Below are 19,617 nucleotides of genomic sequence, written 5' to 3' on the forward strand. Positions count from 1 at the left end.
GCTTTCAAAGGCTCGCAGCAAACTTCCTTCTCTCTGTTTGTTTGTGCTCAGCCACAAACTTCGAGACGCATTTTAAGAGAATCTCCAAAAATATTGCGCAATATGGCTCACGGCCGCTCTGGTCCACCAAAAGCAGCCACAGTTCATATTCCAACTGCATTTAGTTAAAAAGAAAAATTAAACGCAAGTGTAGATAATGTTTTCCTTTAACTTTTTTCGCATTTAATTCTTTTCCTTTGCAAATATTTACAATATATAGCAATTTTCATAAACAATGGGAAAAGTTTATATTTATTTATCACCATTTAAGACTTTTTAAAGTTTCAATATAATTCTATACTATAAATCTAAAAGTCTCAATCAGATATCAAACATCAACAGATGTTTTTTAATAAGTGTTTGATGTAATCTAGGCAATAGCAGTCATGCTCTCAAATCTATTAAATAATAAGGTAGTAGATTATCCTATGGTTGTAGTACAACCATGCAACCAAGTACAGCAAATCACAGGCTAAGTAAGCTATAGTCAATTTGGAGAGTCTGAGTTATTAATATTTAAATTTAAGCTGCATTTTAATATTGCAGCTTTTCCAAAGTGATCTAACTGTACTGTTTTATATGACTTTTACACTCAAAGGGTATCATATTTTATCTGTTCCAAAGTACTACACGTTAGCGGAGAGCACAGTGGCCTCACATTTAAAGTATTCATTTAAAGTACTATTAGGCCTTTTTCAACTCCGTATAAGTTCAGAGTACAGAGGGATTAAATCAGAATCCTCTCGGTTTTTAGAGCCAAGTTTCCAAACCAGCAACATGAAGAATAGAACAAACCAACCAAAATGTTACAGACGTATTCTTTTAACTGTGAAAGAAAGGAATCTGACTGCATTGTGTCGCAATCATCTCTGGGCAGTCTTTAACAAACAACAAAACACTCATGAAGAAAAGCCAAAACACACAAGGATGATGGTAAAAGTGCATCCAGTTTTAGGATCTGTTTAGCATTCAGCAGTACAAGAATCTGCGTGCTCTGGCCAACACTGCAAACGCATAATTCAACAATACCTCGCAGACATTTCCTGCCTTTTTTCAATGAAGGAAGCCATTCTGCAAACAAATAAGAAGGTCAAATTCCTTTTGAATCTGTGGTCCTAAAGTGGTGCCATTGTTCTATTGTCAGGCTCACAGAGGTACACTTGCATCAGTAAATAAATTTGCTGTTTAACCTCTCCTACAGCGGCACTTGCATTCTCACCAGATCAGGTCAATTTCAGCTTTTTTTTAAAAAACTTTTTTTTGGATGCTAATTTCTTCCATCAGGTTTCAATGCAAGCAAAATTGAAATGTTAAAGAGTAAATATTAGGTTGCTGTCCCAGACAAATATCTGAAAATAATTTGGTATGGATAAACCACTGGGCGTTTCAACTTCTGTGCACTTTGCTTGTTCTTCCTGTCTCTGATGGTTTCCTGCAGGTGCACCGGTTTCCTCCCACTCTTAAGACATGTGGATTGGCTGAACTGACCACTTTTTCCACAAATACAAATACACTGATGATCTGTTCAGTTTTCACCCTAGCTCTTATGCTTGTTAAGCTCCAACTCCCTGTGATGCAGAGCAGTACAAGTGGAGAGAGGATTGATCACACTTTATATTCTTTTCATTATGTAGGCTTGTTCTCTAAACTATTTGTTTAACTTTAGTGGTGCTATATGGCAGGATGTGATGGCATAAGGGACTTTCTGCCTGTTTTGTGTGTGTGTGTGTGTGTGTGTGTGTGTGTGTGTGTGTGTGTGTGTGTGTGTGTGTGTGTGAGTGTGAGAGAGAGAGAGAGAGAGAGAGAGATCCTCCAGGCCTTGCTCACATTACCTTGTAAAAAGTTTGTAGTGGTAAGATTTATACTGAGGCCTGGCTATGGTCTCCGCTGCGGGTGAAATGCTGATCACAAGTAAACAGGAGTGCTTTTAGTGCATTTTTACAAGTCACTAGCACTTTACAAGTGCTTTTAGAAGTATTTCAGAAATGTGTCCGAGCAAGAGAAACCCGGCACCAGCGTGCCTAAATGGCTTAAGCCCAGCATATCTTAGTGGTGGCACTTCAGCTGTTAGTGCTCAGCGTGAGGAGCGAGAGCATAAATATGGGGTATGAATACACTTATGGACACAATACCCTCCTCCTATGCAGCACATGTGCTCCTCAGATTTCACGTATCCAGCTGTTAACATTTTAGGTGCTCCGGTCCTAAATGTGAGTATAAAATACTTGATGTTCACTTCACACACTGCTTATATGTGCGCCTTGTGATGTGTCCACAGCCTTTAGCTGCTTACGCTAGTTTCATTTCCTGACAGATATAATATTTTCAAAGGGGAAATCTTTAGTTAAAGTCATTCTGGCAGGAAACGAAGAATAATAATGGAAACCATTTTCCTTTGTAATGCAGCAGCAGTCCCCCCCCCCCTTCTTTTTTTTAAAATATTCGGACCCCTCGCAAAGATAAGGACAACAGCTGACCTGCCTGCTCTACCCCTCCCGCCCAACTAGAGCTCTATTATGCTGCTGATGCGCAGACATAAAGCAAAAAGAGTTGACGGCTTTAATGTGAAGAATAATGTAATATCAGCTCGCTAGCTGGGCCTGTTCTGCTCACCATTTACTGATCATCTGGCTTTTAGGAAACCTTGTCTGGCATTTTTGAAAGCAAATATCTGCCCTTATTACCACTGCCTTTGGTGTAATGAAGCAGACAAGATAAAATTGTCACATAGTCTAATAAGAAGACACAGTCTGCTGGCTTGTTGTAATTCATCGCCTTTGTTCTGTTCTCGTCCCTGTCTTTCCTCCTGCCTCCCTCTCTTTAATGATTGTTTTGCTGGTCATGATGATATCTCTTTGAAAATGGGAAGAAAAAGGGAAGGAATCAGACCCGTTCAGTCTTTAGCATCTGTCGCATCAGTAGCTACCACTGTCTCTTTTATGATCCTCCCCTCCCTCAGCATCCCCCTACCTTTTTTTTTTTATATACCCCCTCCTATAGCTCATTCCTACTCACACATGTGCAAAAAGCACAGTCTATTTCTCACTCTCTCTCTCACACACACACACACACAGCAACTTTATCTCATCTCTGCAACCACAACAGTGCGACGAAGAAAAGCGGCGCTGCTCCATCTCTGAGAAATCAGCAACTGTGAGATAATTCTGTAACTAATAAAGTGAAAGGGAGGGCCCTTTGATGGCTGAAGCTGAAAAGATATTTTATTTTTTGTGTGTGGGATTTGAGATGTGTGATTCTATGGAGCGAGCTCGCTCCCCTGCTGCTAGGCTCTGGCTGGAAGCTGGCCCCCCTCTGGCTAATGTTATGGAGAATCGGAGGAATTTTATGGCTGTCTTTTCCCTCAGCCCCCTTTTTTCTTTTGTTCCCCTTTGAAGAATGACTTTAGACATTTTATTTACATATTTAACCACGGATGAAAGAAATGAAGGGCGAGGAAGCAAAGCTCCTTGGGCTCTTAAGAGAATTTTGATCAGTAAAAATGAGTTGTACCTCGTGCCTCTTCTTTTTTTTTGCTTGCGTGGCTTCAAATGAGATAAAACACGCAACTACAGCGGTGACATTTCTGAAACTGAGGCCATCACCTCTCTGATGAGAGTGTGCCCAAAGCTGACTCGCTATCAGCAAGAGCAATCACAGTATTTCGGTTAATTGCCGCGCTTAGATGACTGGCATGCTGTTCCAACATGTGAGGTATGCTATGGGAGAGATGGGGGGACGTTTTAGACATGTTTGGCATTGTTGGCGGCGTTGAAAGGGCATGTTGATTAAACGTACGGGTGGGGTAGCCCTATAATCTTCTTAACCAAGGCCCTCCTCTGCTCTTTCAGAGGGCACAATAAGAAGAAACAACACACTCAGTTGGAGGTGAGACTATTTGTCCACATGCCCTGCACATTGTCCAAGGATCCTGTTCTCCCTCCTGATCGCACACATTCAGCATTTAGCTCAGGATGATCCTATTTATCAACATAATCTGTTATTTTCTCTCTTATTGCCACTTAACAATGTGTGAAGAGGCTGGTGCCAAAAACCAAAAAAAGAAAAAAGAAAGAAAAGAAAAATGATGGGAAAGCTGAAGCATCTAAGCAAAGACAGTAGTAAAAAAATTAAATTAAAAAAGAAAGCAGTGTTTGAATATCAAAGCAAAATCTCCGTTAAAAACATCTTCTGCTTGCAAAACTGCTCGCAGAGATAATGTGTGTAATAATATACATGGTGTTTCTGTCCTGTTTAAAATGCTGGAGCTTTACTGAGATCACGAGTTTCTGTAAAGGGTCAGACGTTTTGAGGAAACGCATATGAATCAAACAATTAATTATTGAAGATCCCTGTCAACATCAAAGCCTCCAGTATTCTTTGCTCATATGGTTTAAATAGTCTGATAAAGTAACTTATTAATGAGGACTAATTTGTTTTGCGCTTTTTTATTTTATTTTATTTTGCTTTGCTCAATTAAAACCTGCTTTGTTTCACTGCTGTCATTTATGGGCAGAGCCAAACCAGTTGAAGGTTAACCCTCTGACCTCATTGTTTGTGTTTTCTGGTTGATAAGAGGACGTCATTGCATAATTATAACCTTCCCAAGTGTTTAGAGGGTAAATTAGCAATATGACTGGGAGAAGCTGTCAGCCAATCTGCAATAAACAGAGTTGTTGTAATGAATTTGGTTTGTTTTGAATCTTAATAACATCTGCGCCGAGGCTGCTTTGAGACAGCAGTATTAGTTTAGTGGGCTGTTCTTACATCATACCCTTTTATGTGGTGGTCGTTTAACCGCAAAGAGAAGCGGAAGGGAGGAAGTAGTAGTGGATAGAAGAGGAAAGGGGTGGGGGTTGCTGGTGGAGTCTGGCAGCTTGAGATGAAGTAGTGAACCAAAACAGATTCAAATACAAATGCTTGCAAAATGCATTTATATTTAAGAAAGTCACATCAGACCCAGCGGAGACGTTTGTGAGACTCGGTCGACTTTTTCTGTCAAGTTCTTAGAAACACAAAAGTGATTAACAGACGCTCTGGATGAAAGAGGAAGGGGGAAAAAAATAAGTCAAAATGAGGGTAAACATTTTCTTGGGTGCATCGGTGAAGGACACTGATGGCAATATTATTACCCAAGGTCCTTGTGGGGGCACTTGAGTGTGAATTGCTAATCAGGAAGGGCTTCTCTGGTCTAATCCCTCTTTGAGTGGCCGGCCTGGAATCAGCACGTCTGGGGAGACTCCCCACTGCTTCTGGCTCTGGAGGCTCCATTCAATAGTGTAGCCCTCCTGTCCCATTCCCACAGTCCCCTCACACTGTGCAGAGCTGCCATGCATGTGCGCGCACACCCATGTGCACAAACCCACACAAACGCACATCCTCCTCTAACCAAATTAGATTAGACCCTTCCCTTTCTCCCCAGCAAGGCGCTGGTCTTTTCTCTGCCTGGTCATTTATCCTAGCCCTTTTGTCTCTGCTTCATAAAAGAGAAACAAATTCCCAAACAACTCCCCGCCTAAGAATTCACTGGTTTGGAAAAGGATGAGGGAAGGGCAGACATCTTTAGCAGACCTTAGGTGATGCTATAATATCACCGACCCTTTGGTGTGTCAGCTCTAATGATGTGTGGGGGGGGAGAACAGAGGTCTGGCAGTGCGGTTGGCAGAGCAGTGAGAACAACGCCAGCTGTGCATCATGTCAACCTGTTACCCCACAAAAACACTGACAGCAACACTAAGGATCTCTTTATTGTGCCCCCTCGCTAACATTGTCCAGCATTTGCTCTGCTCGGCCGTAAATCCTCCCTGACTAGAATAGATAAAATTCACTTGGCGAACGGTCTGCACAAGATGTGCACCAGTGTGTCCGAGTCCTCCAGTATTAGTTGTTTTGATTCCTTGTATCTCTATTCCTTGTAAACCAGTAATGGACACTGACGCATATAGGCAAAATAAAGGCCTCAGTTGAAAGGGTCTTTTGTAAGAAAGCCCTGGTGGAAGCTTATTCCTCCCGGTTCAATGTGCAGCCAAGCTATCCCAAAAGCAGCAAATTGAGATCAAAGCAAAATTAAAGCTGACTCGTTCAAAGCAAGATAAAAATGTGTGAGCCTGCAGCGATATTTTCTCTATTGATTTCCTCCTTTGCTTGCACTCCGTGGGACTGTGCTGGCTGTGCTGTGCTCAGCGCCAGCATTGGAGACTCTAAGGCTGCTGCAGGGAGAAAGGAAATGACTATCGATACAGACAGAAAAACACTGTCATAATGATCAGGGATAAACGGACTTCACAGAGTGCGTGAGATCTAAGTGATTGGGCAACTTTTCATTGCTTTCCAAATCTGTTTTCACTTTGCATTAAGACAAAAGGAAAAATAATGAGACCGTCTAATAGCAAGAGGCATGAAGCGCGAGCATAGGAATGGCATTGTCTTGTGCTGTTATTAGCTGTGATTCTCTTGCCAGAAGAAGGCGTGTAGAGCAAAGTTTTGTCATTGTCTTTTCATCTGGTGCATGGGCCTCTTTCTTTCTTTTTTTTTAAGGAGCCACATGTGGAGTCTTTTTCTCTAAAGTTTATTTAGATTCGCAAGAACACTGAAGAGTGTCTTTCGCAGACGTTTCTCTGGCTATTTCTATTTGCTTTCATGTTCAGCGTTAGTGCAAAAAAAGTCAGGCACAGCTGAAGTTTTCTTCTTGCCGCACAGTAGATATCTACGCATTGGAAAGACGTCAGCTTTAATTAGAGACAGAACTGGTTTGAATGTAACGTTCCAATAATAATACAACGGCAAACAAAATGTCTTTGTTAGGCTCAAACCAAAGTAATTATGGGTAATTTACCATCTTGCTGCTGCAAGGTGTGAAGGGATGAGTGAAGGTGCAGGTGAAAGATTCAGTGCTGTGTTTGAAGTCCTGGGGAGGGATTGACAAGCCTTGCAGTGAAACCTGAGCAGGTATGAAGACAAGCTGGAACAATCAGTGTCTGTAACAAGCAGCAACCTCCGGGGCTGAAAAATGAAGCCAGCGCAGTCAGTGAAGACAAGTGCCAATAACTGCAGTTTCCTGAATAGCCACTTGAGGGTGGCACAGAAATACATCCCGATAAATCCCCTTGTTGCCAAATTTTACATCACAGATGAATATTTTTAATGCATAATTCAAAAACAAAATCCAATTCTGACCTTCTTGGGGAAGGGCGAACATTCATATAGCTCACCTGTTTAAATTAGATATTATCTCATATTAGATCCACATGTTTCACTAACTTGGGCTAACAGCAGCTAACAGAGGCTAACAGGAGCTAACAGAGGCTAACAGCAGCTAACAGAGGCTAACAGCAGGTAAAGATGTCAAAACCAGCAGTGCTTACTGACTTAAAAATGAAGGATAGCTTCAAGAACTCACCTCAATATTGCTGCCATCACTTTTTTGCCTTTTATTATTTTAATGAAATAATCCAACAAATAATATTATTTGCTGTGATGTGTAGCCCATCTAATATGTGTGTATTTTAGTTTTGATGATTTAAATGATCTCAGTTTATTAATCTGTTACTTAGCATTATTTATGAGGTATCTGTGTCTGTGCAGCCCAACAGTTTAGGAATGCAGCTTACTAACCAAGCTTGCTTGCATTAACCGATAATTTAGTATTTAGTACCTCTAATCCTTATACGTTAGCTTCTGGCTCCACAGATCTAACAGGAAGGCTGCCAGAATGCTAATGCTGATGCTTCAAAAAGGAGCGTCCAAAAGTAACAGGGGACGTCACTGTAGTTGCAGCATTTTGTTGTTGTTGCAATGTACAGCCTATGATCTACACACAGTACAAGACCATTCTCATTCTGATGTAATTCTCATGTTGGATGTCTGCAGAGACTAACATGAAGCAATGTGGCAAAGATGTTAGAAAGCCAAAATGTTGACACTGCAGCTCTCAAAGCACTGACAAAAAGAAAAAAAAAAGTGTTTTGCATTTCTTCCAAACATATGCATGAGTGTATATGCACATCCTTCCTTCCTGCTGTCTGCGCCGCTCTCTGTTTTGAGGTGTAACACCTGGGCGAGCTGAAAGAAACATGAATCAAGCTGAGGAAAATGTCTTTTAATCTGTTTCAGATTTTGTTTCATAGCTGTAAGCAGTCTTACCTCATCTATGAAGCTTCCTTCTCAGACAGAGGGATCACTGTATCTGTAGGCATTCCTCAGGCTCAAATATCAAAACAGCACTAAATAACCTGTCAGTCTCATTTCCCAGAATATAGATGCTGCAGCATGATGGTCCATATTTTGGGGGAAGATTTACCCTCTGATGGTATATCCTCTTAAGTTTAAAGGTCATAACATCATAAATATATGCAGATGAAAGGCAGGACTAGGATTTCTGTAACCTGCAAATTAGATGTAACAAAAGAAGCAGTGCTATGAAGTGAACTTAAATGTACAACGTGGAATGTGGTGAAATGATCCAGAAACTGAATTATAGAAGTGGTAAAAATGTCTTGTTTTCACACATTCAGCTCTTGTGACAGCTGTTGGTAACCCAGTTATGGAATGCGCCTCTGGGCTTTATTCCTTTTTCCACTCTGAAAAAGTGCAATGGCTGTTTAACTTTTACGTGTGCGGTGTTCAAGAGATGTCCCAGACATTATTATCAAACTTTATACCGAGTGATTTCATTTCACATCGCTGTCTCAGTGCCTCCGGAGTGATCGACCGGGGAACCTGCGATAGATCCAGCTCCGTTAAAAAAGAAGCCATTGCTACGTTTGGTTAAAAGTCGTCCTGTTCGGAGCTGTTTGACATGCAAGCTTCATACATCCTGTTTGATATGCTTCAGTTTTTATCTCCAAAGTATGGTAGATGGCATCTTGTGGAAGGCTTGTTTTTTCCTATGATTAAACAACACATGAATCTATATGGATTCAGGGTTGTCTATCTCACACGCATGCAAATGCACACATTCTTCTTGATGCTACACAGCCCCTACAAACAAGGCAGTTGCTTCTCCTTGTTATGGAAAAAGATGTTGACTTGGGCTTTGAAAAGAGTCTTATTGACTCTGATAAGAAGCCAGTGACTTGAGGGGGATAAAAAAGGAGCAGACTGAATGTTGTTGTTATAACAGTTTAATAAAATTATCAGTGCAGATTGGATGTGACAGACCCATGCCAGGTTTGAGCTCTTAAGATCATTACTAAGAGCAAAGCGCGGTGATTCTTAGCTTGAAGCAGGTTTTTATCTTCCTTTCAAAGTCATTCTTGTTTTGTTTTTCATTTACATAAATTATTTCATTACAAACATGGTAGGTCAGCTGAGAAGAATTTATGATTTTTGAATACATAAAAAACTATTTGGGGGAAGTATGACTAGAATGTTCCTTAACCAATTTACTAAATTAGCATAGAAAGCGGAAGTCACTACATTACACCTGGTTCAGCCTTAGTGTCGGTGTTTTGTTACATTTATTGTGACTGTACAGAGTTTGAGCTCATTTGGTTTGTTGACAAATTTCAAATGACACAAATGAGACACTTATATCTGCCCAATGCATATAAAACTACAGACAAGGCCATGTTAGCTTAACCAAAAAGCACAAAAGCAAAAAATATGGTCATTGCGCTTGGGAACAAAAGACCATGATACATAATGTTGAGTAAAACTGCTTTTGTATTGATCTAAAAACAAGAGAAGGCGAGTGAACTTTAGAGGTAAGTGTTTACCTTTTGATATAGCCATGCTATTGTCCCACTTTTCATCTTTAGGCTAAGCTAGGCTAACTGTAACTGTTAGCCTAGCTTAGCATAAAGAAAGAAACCCAGTAAAGTGCTGCTGGTACTTATTATTTGGATCAAATCTCTTTCTTCGTTTGCTTTAAAGATCAGAATCATTTTTAATGCATTTTCATCTCTTGGTGTCATAAATAAATCATAAAAAGTAAGTTTACTATTCACTCGCCATTTCTGTAGTTTAAATCGGCAAAAACTACTTTGGTTTAGGAAAGTCAGAGATGGATTATAATGTGCGCTTTTATATCCTCGACTTAACTGAGCTAAGTAAACAGTTCTTTGGATATTTAGTCATATTTTTAAATGATTGAATATGAATATGATGACAATTAGACTAAAGTTAGTGAAAATAGTTTTAACACCATTTCCCAACTAATGAATAAAAGTCAGTAAAACTGACATAAGTCTGGCTCTGGTACTATTTTTTGAAACTAAATGCACATGATTTAAGTTTTGTATGACACGAGCTTGAAATCCTTTTTTATAACAAAAAACATGCTATTTTTTTTTAAATGAAGCTGAACTATTTGAAAGTCACTTTGATTTGTGTTAGTATTAGCTTCAGTTTGTATCCTCCAGAGCCAGTCTGTGTGCATAAACACTGTGCCTTTTAAAGTTTTCTTTGTGTTTTCTTTGTGTTTGATCTCAACACCTCTTAAATCTTAATTGGAACTTGGCAAACATACTGCATCTAGTTGTAATTTGACAAAAATTGCTATGCATTTGTGTGCATGTTTTAACTTCGGCCTTAATGTAACAACCCACTGAACTTCTTTCTTTCGACAACGAAGTCTGTGTCTGAAGCTCGCAAGAAAAACAGAGGCCTTTTTAATGGGTGCGTGCAATTATTATTCCGTTTCATCTTCACTACAGATGTTGAGAAGATGCGTACCTTCAATCGCGTGAGAGGGAGGCCAAAAGGAGGCTAAACAAAATGTTCGTGCCTTAAGTGCTGTCTTAAGTGTCAAGTGCTGTTGACAGTCTGCCTTCAGTGTAAGCAGACTTTTAACTGTCAACCGGGCCGACAGCCGATGGTCCACAAACACCTGCTCAGATAGCCTCGTGTCCTTTGCATGCTGACACATACTGTTTGGTATCCTCACCCCCCAATCCCCTCCCACAACTCCTCTTTCTTGTGATGACGGCCACCCTTGTCCCCCATCCACAAGCAACGACTGCAAAGACACGCTGTCACCACCATGACCCTCTCACTTGGGAGAAATAACCACAGCCTCTCTAGATTTCAGCGTCTGCTTCGACCTCGCTCTCTCGCCCCCTTCCCCTCTGCGGTTTTGACAGAGAGGCTAGGGTTTCGGGTTCAGGACGTTTCCATTAGCACCTTTTGGTGAAGCCCTTTCATCCAGGAGTTACAGCCCTTGTGATCTGGCCACAGCCAGGCTGTTAAACTGGTGCTCTAACAACGCTAAAGCAGACAGCTCCGACAACACGGGGAGGAAGTCCTCAGTTCTGCACAGACTCTGACTCAGTAATTGTTTGCTCTGTTGTCTGAAGGTGTGAGTTTAAGCTTGTTGACATTCAGCTCAGTGTTGATGTTTGATATGTGTTTATGATATCTTGTACAAATGTCACTCCTCAGCGCAGTCTGTTGTGAGATGTGATGTATGATACTGTTGTTTTAGCTCAGAGATATTGTTGTCGCCCTAAAGTACAGTTTCTTGTACTGATTTACCTCGAAGGCATGTTCACAAAAAGCAGAGAGTGTTGAAGTGTAAGCCTCTGTCCAATTAGATTCTTTCAATTAGTGCAGTCCCTCATGAATGTCTGCATAACAAGTACCATTTTCTTTATAACTCACATCTTCGATATAGTTTTCCACCTCATTTTTTGCACTACTTTTGAATGGAGAACTGCTTGAGATATCATCCTTGCTTTCTTATAATGTCACCTTGTCTGTTCAGACATGTCTGAACAAGCCTGAGCTCCTCCAGCTGCCCACAAACATGTCTATTTTGTCAAGCTGGTAACATTTAAGCTTCAGTGGTCTGGGCTTAATGGGGAGTGATGTTTCTTTAGGTCCACTGAGTGTCTGGTCTATATCTAGAAATAAAGAGAAACCCATATCCAATAATATTCTTATGTTCACCAGCTGGAAGTTGTTAAAATTAGATACAAATTTCAATATGATTGTGAATTAGGTTTCTTGAGCAGAGTCCAGGAGCCCTGGTCTGGTTTTACTCTGGCTCTTCATACACTCGCAGCAGTGGTGTCCACTATGGATTCCCTGTCTATAGTTATGAATAGGTCTGGCTTATGCAGAGTAATGTGGGCTTCTACCAACGATTTGTTCCTCGCCAGACGATTCATCTGTGCTCATTGGCACCCAATAAGTCAAACCACTAAAATGATTAATAAAATTCCTGTCGGGTACCAAGGGACATACTTCAATCGGGGCAAACAATTAATGGCGTCCTGTTTTTTTGTTATTTTTTAAGCGATTATCCTGGGTTTGTTCCCATCTGCCTCGTGGGAAGAAATGGCGTCCCTGGTGCAGATGCTGTTTGTCAGAAGTCAGGATGGTGAAGCGGCGAGTCAGCAAGCAACACAGGAGATTCAAGCAAACTGAAATAGAACAATAGCTTTCCCCAGCCTGTATCCTATTTCATAAGCAACAATGCTTAGTTTGTGGCACTTTTCCATTCAGATGAAAGACTGGCCATGCTTGTGTAGTGATACACTGTACACATTTCTGTGATATTTTGGTTCTGTTCGCTTTGAAGTGTGTTGGGGGGAAAGACAAGCCTCTGCATAGCATCAAATGCTTCACTCACTCTAAAGGATTTGTGATGCGGAGATAATCGTTTAGTTACAGCCTGTATTTTAATGAGTTATTCGTACAGCATATTTATGATTAGCTGCTGCATCACAGACATCTATAGCAGCTAGGTTTGTGTAGCAGCTGCACTAAAAGCTCTAAAAGGCAGCCCCTGTTCCTGTATTATTTTGCAGTTTACAGGATTTTGGTTAGAATCAGCTCTAGCTTTCTTTTCCTATAATACAAATTGAGCTCAAGACAGCACTTGAGAACCCAGATAATTTAACGACTGCCCTCATCTTGCTTGTGAAAACCTTTCCCCCCGTGGCCAAACTGCTGTTCAAGGCGACTCCTCCTCCACGTCTTGTCCAGTGGTACAATGATTGTTTGTTGTCACTGAGGTATTGTTTTTGCTGTCACTTTTTGATCTGGTTTATGGTCCCAGATGTTGGCGGAGGGGTGCAATCCCACAGAAAAGACAGTTCAGGGCTGTGTCTGATGTTCTCTGTGGTGGCATTGCTGCTTTAACAGCAAAAACAGACTCTTCTTCCTAAAACAGCGAGCAGCCGCTGGCTTATAGCAGATAGAAATGTGACCTGAGCGTACACTGATTTGTTGTCCAACTTGAGAAATTTTCCTGACATGCAACAGTTGCACTTTTATCAAAGTACTTTTTTCCCCTTCAGTTTGTTTTGCAGCGACTGCATGCAAATGCTAACAAAAATTTGTACTCATTTCCTCTCTGTAGGTGTGCAGAGAGGTCTTCACGTTTGTTCGCTGTCTGTCTGGAGTGAGGATGCCGCCCTCTTTCTGCTGCAGAAAAGGTCAGAAGATGTGAATGAATCAGTTCTGTGTGTGTTCAGGGGGAGAGACAGTACAAAATCCTGTTGTGGAGCGGTGAGATGGCCCCAGTATAGCTTCTTACCACCAATCAGCAGTGATAAAAAAAAAAGAGAGAGAGACGAGTGAGCCAGAGGCGGCAAGGGGAGTAGAGCTCCTCTGTAATTACAACATGGTCTTAAAAAGCAAATACCAAACCCTAGCAACCTCAGCTGGGAGACAGAGAAAAGGGGAGGGGGTACAAAAAAATAGGCAAAGGGAGTTAAGAAGCGCCATAGAGAGCGACCCTCCAATGACCTCGGCTCTCCAACAATCGTCCCCTGCCAGCTGGAGCCAGGGTTAGGGGCGAGAGAGAGGGGCCGGGCAGGATCCCCTCCGATTTATGACTGACTATAAGGCCCCTGAAAGAAACCCAATCACCCAGGATTCCTGCGCAGCATGACTCTGGCTGGAGAGAATAGATAGCCCAGGAGAGTGTGGGACGGCGGCACAGCCAACGGCTAACACACAGGCACTGACACAGAGGGCCACTTTACCAAGGGGAGGGCCACTGGGCACTTGCTCTATTATCTGCAGCTCTCTGCATTGAGCATGATATCATTAGCCTACACTGTGCCGACTCTAACCTCAGCTGCGTTCAGCGACTGGCCAAACTCATCCTCTGAACTCTTCTTTGTCCGACATATTTCCCGACCTGGATTTACATGCACCCAGCTAATTGCTCTATCTGTCTAATTAGTCGAAATTTAATGGTTATTAAATTTCAACCTGCTATCAATGTAGAGCGGGAAAGAGAGAGGCAGGCTGAGAGTAGGGCATGAAAAGAAAGGGAGAAGGCAGCTGTCTTTTAAAGCGGGGTAAGCCGCGCTTGGAGCTACCCCGCTGATCCATTAGCATATCTGAATGATCCTGTTCCTGCACAGCCACCACCACGCTGCAAGGTGGCACATCTGAAGAACGCGCCCTTTGAATGCGCTTGCAAGCTGGGGAAACTCTTATTTTTCAGCCCGTTTGAAAACCCGGAGACAACTTGATGTTTGAGAAGCTGACAAAAATAAGAGAAGGAGAGAAAAAGAGGAGAAGGGAAGAAAAAAAAAGTTTCAGATTTGGAAGAGGACAGAGTTTTACAAGCTTTTTGAAGCTAGGTACTTAATAATTCACTTGATGCTACAAGCAGCAGTAAGGCAGTGTGGAAACACACTCATGCATGACAACAGATTTCACTGCCTATGCGTTGTCGAGAAAAAGTGTGTCACAACCTCTGGTTCAGGAAACAGCGATGTAGTTTGTGTGTGTGTGTGTGTGTGTGTGTGTGTGTGTGTGTGTGTTGAGGAGTCGTGTTTCACAGATCCTGAAAAGCATCGAAGGAAATTTTAATTGTTCCCTGTAAAAAGTCACAAGTGTTTTAGAAACACTAAGTCTTAGCTTCCTTTTTATAACTTATATCAATTTGAAACACTATGTCTTCCACTTTACTCCCACACAGATCTGCAGAAAAACAACTAAAATGATTCTTATGGACAGGGTGAACTGCCCACCTCAGACGACTAAAGAACTCGCAGAATGTAAACAAGCATTTAAGAAAATGTTCAGCACGCAAACAGGTTTAGCCGGATGAATCCATTAACTGTTGCACAAGTAACTCCAAAATTTTAAAAGTATAACATATCAAGTTCTCATCCTGATCTTATTTAAATCTGTCAGAGCTTAGTTTTTTCTCTTCTTCTTCTTCTTTTTTTTAATCGGCCTTGAAGTTGGTCTCCCCTCGGCCACAAAGCGGGTTTCTATTGACTGGTTCCAGAGAGTGTATTGATGGTTCCATAATTTGGGCACAGGAACACAAAAAGGCTGACCCCCGCTGGGCTCAGCACGACAGCTCAGTCAGCGGGGAGGCTTGCATTTATTAGCCTGGGAGAGGAGCTCCTGCAGAATTAAAGCACATTCACCCACCCATTGATCTCTGTCATGAAAACAATACTCGCCTCCCTCTCTGGCAGCGAGCTAGGCAATGCGCGCTCTGAGGTAATTCGGCAGCCATAGAAAACACGATGGCTCACACCCTCGGGCTTAAAGTAAACTATTTGAAAAGTGAGAGGAACAGAATAATAATCGTGAAAAAAAAAGGGAAGACATGTTAGATTATCAATCCACCTGTCCAAATGTATTATGCTATGAATTGGGATTAATGGTGGATGGATGTGAATGCAGCTGTTGTGCGGTTTCCTCTAGGGAGCAGAAACCAGTTCTTGTTTTTTTGGCTGTGCTGTGACATGTTGCTGCTTTATGTATTTAGATCCAGAGCCCCAGGTTTCCCTCCTGGATGGAAGCATGCAGGGCTCTTTCAGGTTACTAAACCTGCTAAGTACCTTTGGCTCTAGCAGTCACATGAGAGGTGCAGTTTTGATTTCGATTGCAGAGCTTCTGTTTCTCCATTGGATCTTATCTACTGCCCAGTGGAGAAGGGTAATACACAGGATATAGCTGAGGGAGAATGAGGCCGGCATGTTCCAATACTGTGAGCACGCCCCTACCATCTTAGTTTCTGCTAATCCACCGATAATGGCCTTCATCGCCTCCAAAAAATACCGGAGAGTCAGTCACAAGGCAGGGTGATAGGGTGCACATGTGCATAAAACTGTTTTACAGGTCACCAGTGCCGCCTCTCCTAAAAGGCTTTGTGAACACTGAGTTATGAGTTGATGTTTTAGTCTGCAGACCTTCCTCTGGACGCAGATGAAACAATCTTGAGGAAGCTGGAGTGGGAAGGGCCACACCAAAGCATCTCTCCTCCGCTTTTGTGTCAGGCGCGTCCTTGTGTGCGCGACTCTGGCTGTTGACCTAAGGAACTCGGTGATCTGCGATGCGGCACTCAGCAGCTGGGGTCTAAAAGGTGGAAGGCTCTCTGTACCATCCGGTCAGCTCCTCACACACAGGCTGCAGTGTCAACACACGATACAAGAAGACAGAGAATGTCACACTTCACACATAGTTGAAAGGAGCAGTGCGTCTCATTATGCCACCTAGAGCTGCTTTTGTCAGCTGGGGTTTGATGTGTGAAGAGGAAGGGCTGAAGGAGTCACCATGGCCTGGTATGGGGCCCGCTGCTGCCACGTTTGAAGTCACTGTCAGGACAAGGTCTTTCATATTTACAGAAAAGAGGAAAACTCAAGGGATAGCTGTGATTGGCAAACTGTATTGTAAGAGATGTTAGAAATGGCTTGAGTTAATCACCGTTTGCACCCGGCTCATTCATCAACCCCCTTGCAGCCCCAGGAGTTTTAAAAACACTGCTTTGCAGGCACTTTTTTTTTGGCTCCTCAAACATGAAACTTCCTTTAATCTATTCTTACTCAAAAAGCCATTCAAACATCTTACATAAATTATGCTCTTAGCATTAGAATCAAAGGCGAGCACCATCTCTCCTCATGCTGTCAGTGAACTTTTTGATGGACAGATATATTAAGGCTTGTTCTATGGATAGCATATGTATTATAATTCTGAAGGCGACTCTGAAACTCGACCACATCAGTCAGTTTTGGTCAGAATGAGCTATTTGACGATGATCACAGTTTTCCATCATTTTATTCCTTGTAAGAATAATACAGTGAAGACATTATGTGACAAAAGTAGACAATATCTACTGCTCAGTGTGTTAAACTTACCTTTACCTTAACATAAGACTGTGTCTGTCTGATACAGTTACAGTCTGTTAATTGTCTTCTACATGTGTATTTCATCCTTGGTGCTCAGGATTTTGTAGCTACTAGGGGAAAATGTATGATAAACACATATATAACACTAAAGGAATATGAAACAAGACCATTGTTTTTTAAATTTATAACCACTTATATTATTTCTGTGTTTCTAAATCATCATGTAGTATTCCCACAAGAATAATGCTACCTATTAAAAAGTCCATAGAATCAGTTTCTTCCATTCCAACTTCACCACCATGGACAGGACCAAAGAGCTGTCAGAGAACATCAAGATAAAGATTGTAGACCTGCACAATGCTAGAACAGGCTCCAAGACATCAACAAGAAGCTTGGTGAGAAGGTGACAACTCATGGTGCAATTATTCAGAAATAAAAGAAATATAAAATGATCATCAGCTGCTCTCAGTTAGGTGGTGGCCCCTTTCTCCTTTCTCAAAAAGGCCCGTCTTCAGTTTACAGTGAACATGTAAATGAGAATGGGGAATGTGAAGTGGTCGGATAAAACTAAAATGGAGCATTTTGGCATCAACTCGACGCGCTGTGTTTAGAGGAAGAGAAAAGCTTAGTTTGCCCTGAGATCATCAATCCAACAGTCAAACACAGGAGAGGAAACATGCTTTGGGGCTGTGTTTCTGCTAAAGGTACAGGACAACTTCAAGATATTGAGGGTCCAGTGGACGGGGCGATGTTCTGACTGAGAGAAGGATGAGAACCTCCTTCTCTCAGTCAGAACGCTGAAGACAGGTCGTGGATTGGTCTTACAGAATAACAATGACCCTAAACCTATCGGCAAGGCAATGAAGAAAAGATAAAGAAGAAGCACATTAAGGTCATGGAGTGGCCTGCGGACCTTATTCCTATAGAAAATCTGTGGTGGGAGCTGAATCTTCGAGTCGCCCAGTGGCAGCCAAGAAACCTAAAGGATTTAGAGAGTTTCTGTAAAGAGGAATGGCCCAAAATCTCTGTTGAGATGTGTGCAAACCTGGTGACCAACTACAAGAAACGTACAACTAGGGTACTAAGGACTAAGTCATGTTTTGGTTGGAGATCAAATACTTATTTCACTCACGTAAACGGAAAACATTTTTTAAGTTTTACGTAATTTGTTTTTGGGTTTTTGTTGGTTGACATTCTGTCTCTCTCCATTAAAATTAAACTTTTCCCCCCGTATGAGAAAGACAAATACGGTAGTGCTATCGTCTGATTTAACTCTTAGAAAGAAAATGGTTAAGTCTATTTTCTAAAATGTCCTGCTTCTTTAGACATACTGTACGGTAAGTGATTTAACAGCTTCATACTGACATAGATGAAGTAAGCCAAGAGCCACCCACTGGCTGAATCACATCTTAGCCGACTGTTGTTGTGATATAAGTAAAACTGACTCAGAGTATGGTTACAGGTTACAATGTTATTAACAGAAAAACCCACCTAAATGCTATGCCATTTAGGTGAATCTTAGTTTATTCCAGCTGTCTTATATTGACTATTGGACACTGGTAAAGCATAGTGCATTTGAATTAAGGTTAACAGCAGTAAACACTTGTTGCTGGAGTTTCCTTTGTAGTTTTGCACAGTACTGACATTTTGTGAGGACATAGGGACATTGGAGGCTTTGATGACGAAGCAGGGGCTGTTACTGTCCCCTGCAAATTATGTTTTTCTTATTATTTAGGCTTCATTTTGCACATAAATGTCAAGATTAATGGCCTAAGTCTTCTTCCTCTTCCTTCCTTTCTTTATAGCCCGAGTTAATTCACTCTGTGAAGTTTGTGTTTAACATTTAACAGGAAGAGCGCCCATTTACAGTATTAAATACTCTTTGTACTTCACATAAAAAGTTTGATCTTCTCTCCTTCCTCTGCATTGCAAATGAGAGGAAAACGACTTAGTGGTGCTGACTGGTAACCTCAAACCACCACACAAGGTCATGGTCAGTGCCTCTCTTTGAAATATCACAAGGCTTCTTTCATAAACAAAATGTGTCTGGGTGTATACGGGAGGGGTTGTTGAGCTAGTAAATAGACTCTGCTCTTATCTTTGTTCAAATAGTGCGGAAAGGGAAAGACAGTGGGCACACAAAAGGGAGAAATGAGAGTGGAAACAAAGCCAGGTACAAGATAATGACAAGGTCAAGTGTGCACTCAATGGCTTAGTTCAGTCAGAGAGAGATAAGGCCCAGCCTGCTGACAAGGTGTGTGCAGGAGAGAGGAAGGGGAGGTCAGGTAAAGGTCTGGGGATGGGTCTTACAGTCTAAAACTTCACCTGAGCTGCTTTCAGTGGGATTGCCAGCTCTGCAGCACCACCTGCTGGAGAAATGGGCACACACAGCTGACAAGTGCAGGATTTTAGTGACTACAGTTTCAGTTAAGATGACTTACATTTAGACACAGGTATATCATTCTTTATGTCAATAGAAAAGAAAAAAGGTGATCACTGCCTGTTATATATTATGATTTGTCTGATTCCAGTT

At 41.7% G+C, this 19,617-nt stretch overlaps 1 protein-coding gene across 2 annotated transcripts in view; it reads left to right on the forward strand.

Moving 5' to 3' along the window:
• Positions 1–9,461: 9,461 nt before the first annotated feature.
• LOC100697685 (transmembrane protein 132D) overlaps positions 9,462–19,617 on the forward strand; it is a 54,475-nt gene continuing 44,319 nt past the window's right edge. The window contains exons 1-2 of one of the 2 annotated variants that reach the window (XM_019365775.2): positions 9,462–9,740; positions 13,340–13,415. In XM_019365775.2, the coding sequence (XP_019221320.1) occupies positions 13,388–13,415 (28 nt within the window). In that variant the 5' untranslated portion in view covers positions 9,462–9,740; positions 13,340–13,387. Of the gene's footprint in view, positions 9,741–9,846; positions 9,967–13,339; positions 13,416–19,617 lie in introns of those variants that run through there. The other variant, XM_019365776.2, reaches the window with a different exon arrangement.

The sequence above is a fragment of the Oreochromis niloticus genome, linkage group LG12, assembly GCF_001858045.2.
Source record: "Oreochromis niloticus isolate F11D_XX linkage group LG12, O_niloticus_UMD_NMBU, whole genome shotgun sequence".
In the NCBI taxonomy this organism is placed as follows: Eukaryota; Metazoa; Chordata; class Actinopteri; order Cichliformes; family Cichlidae; genus Oreochromis; species Oreochromis niloticus.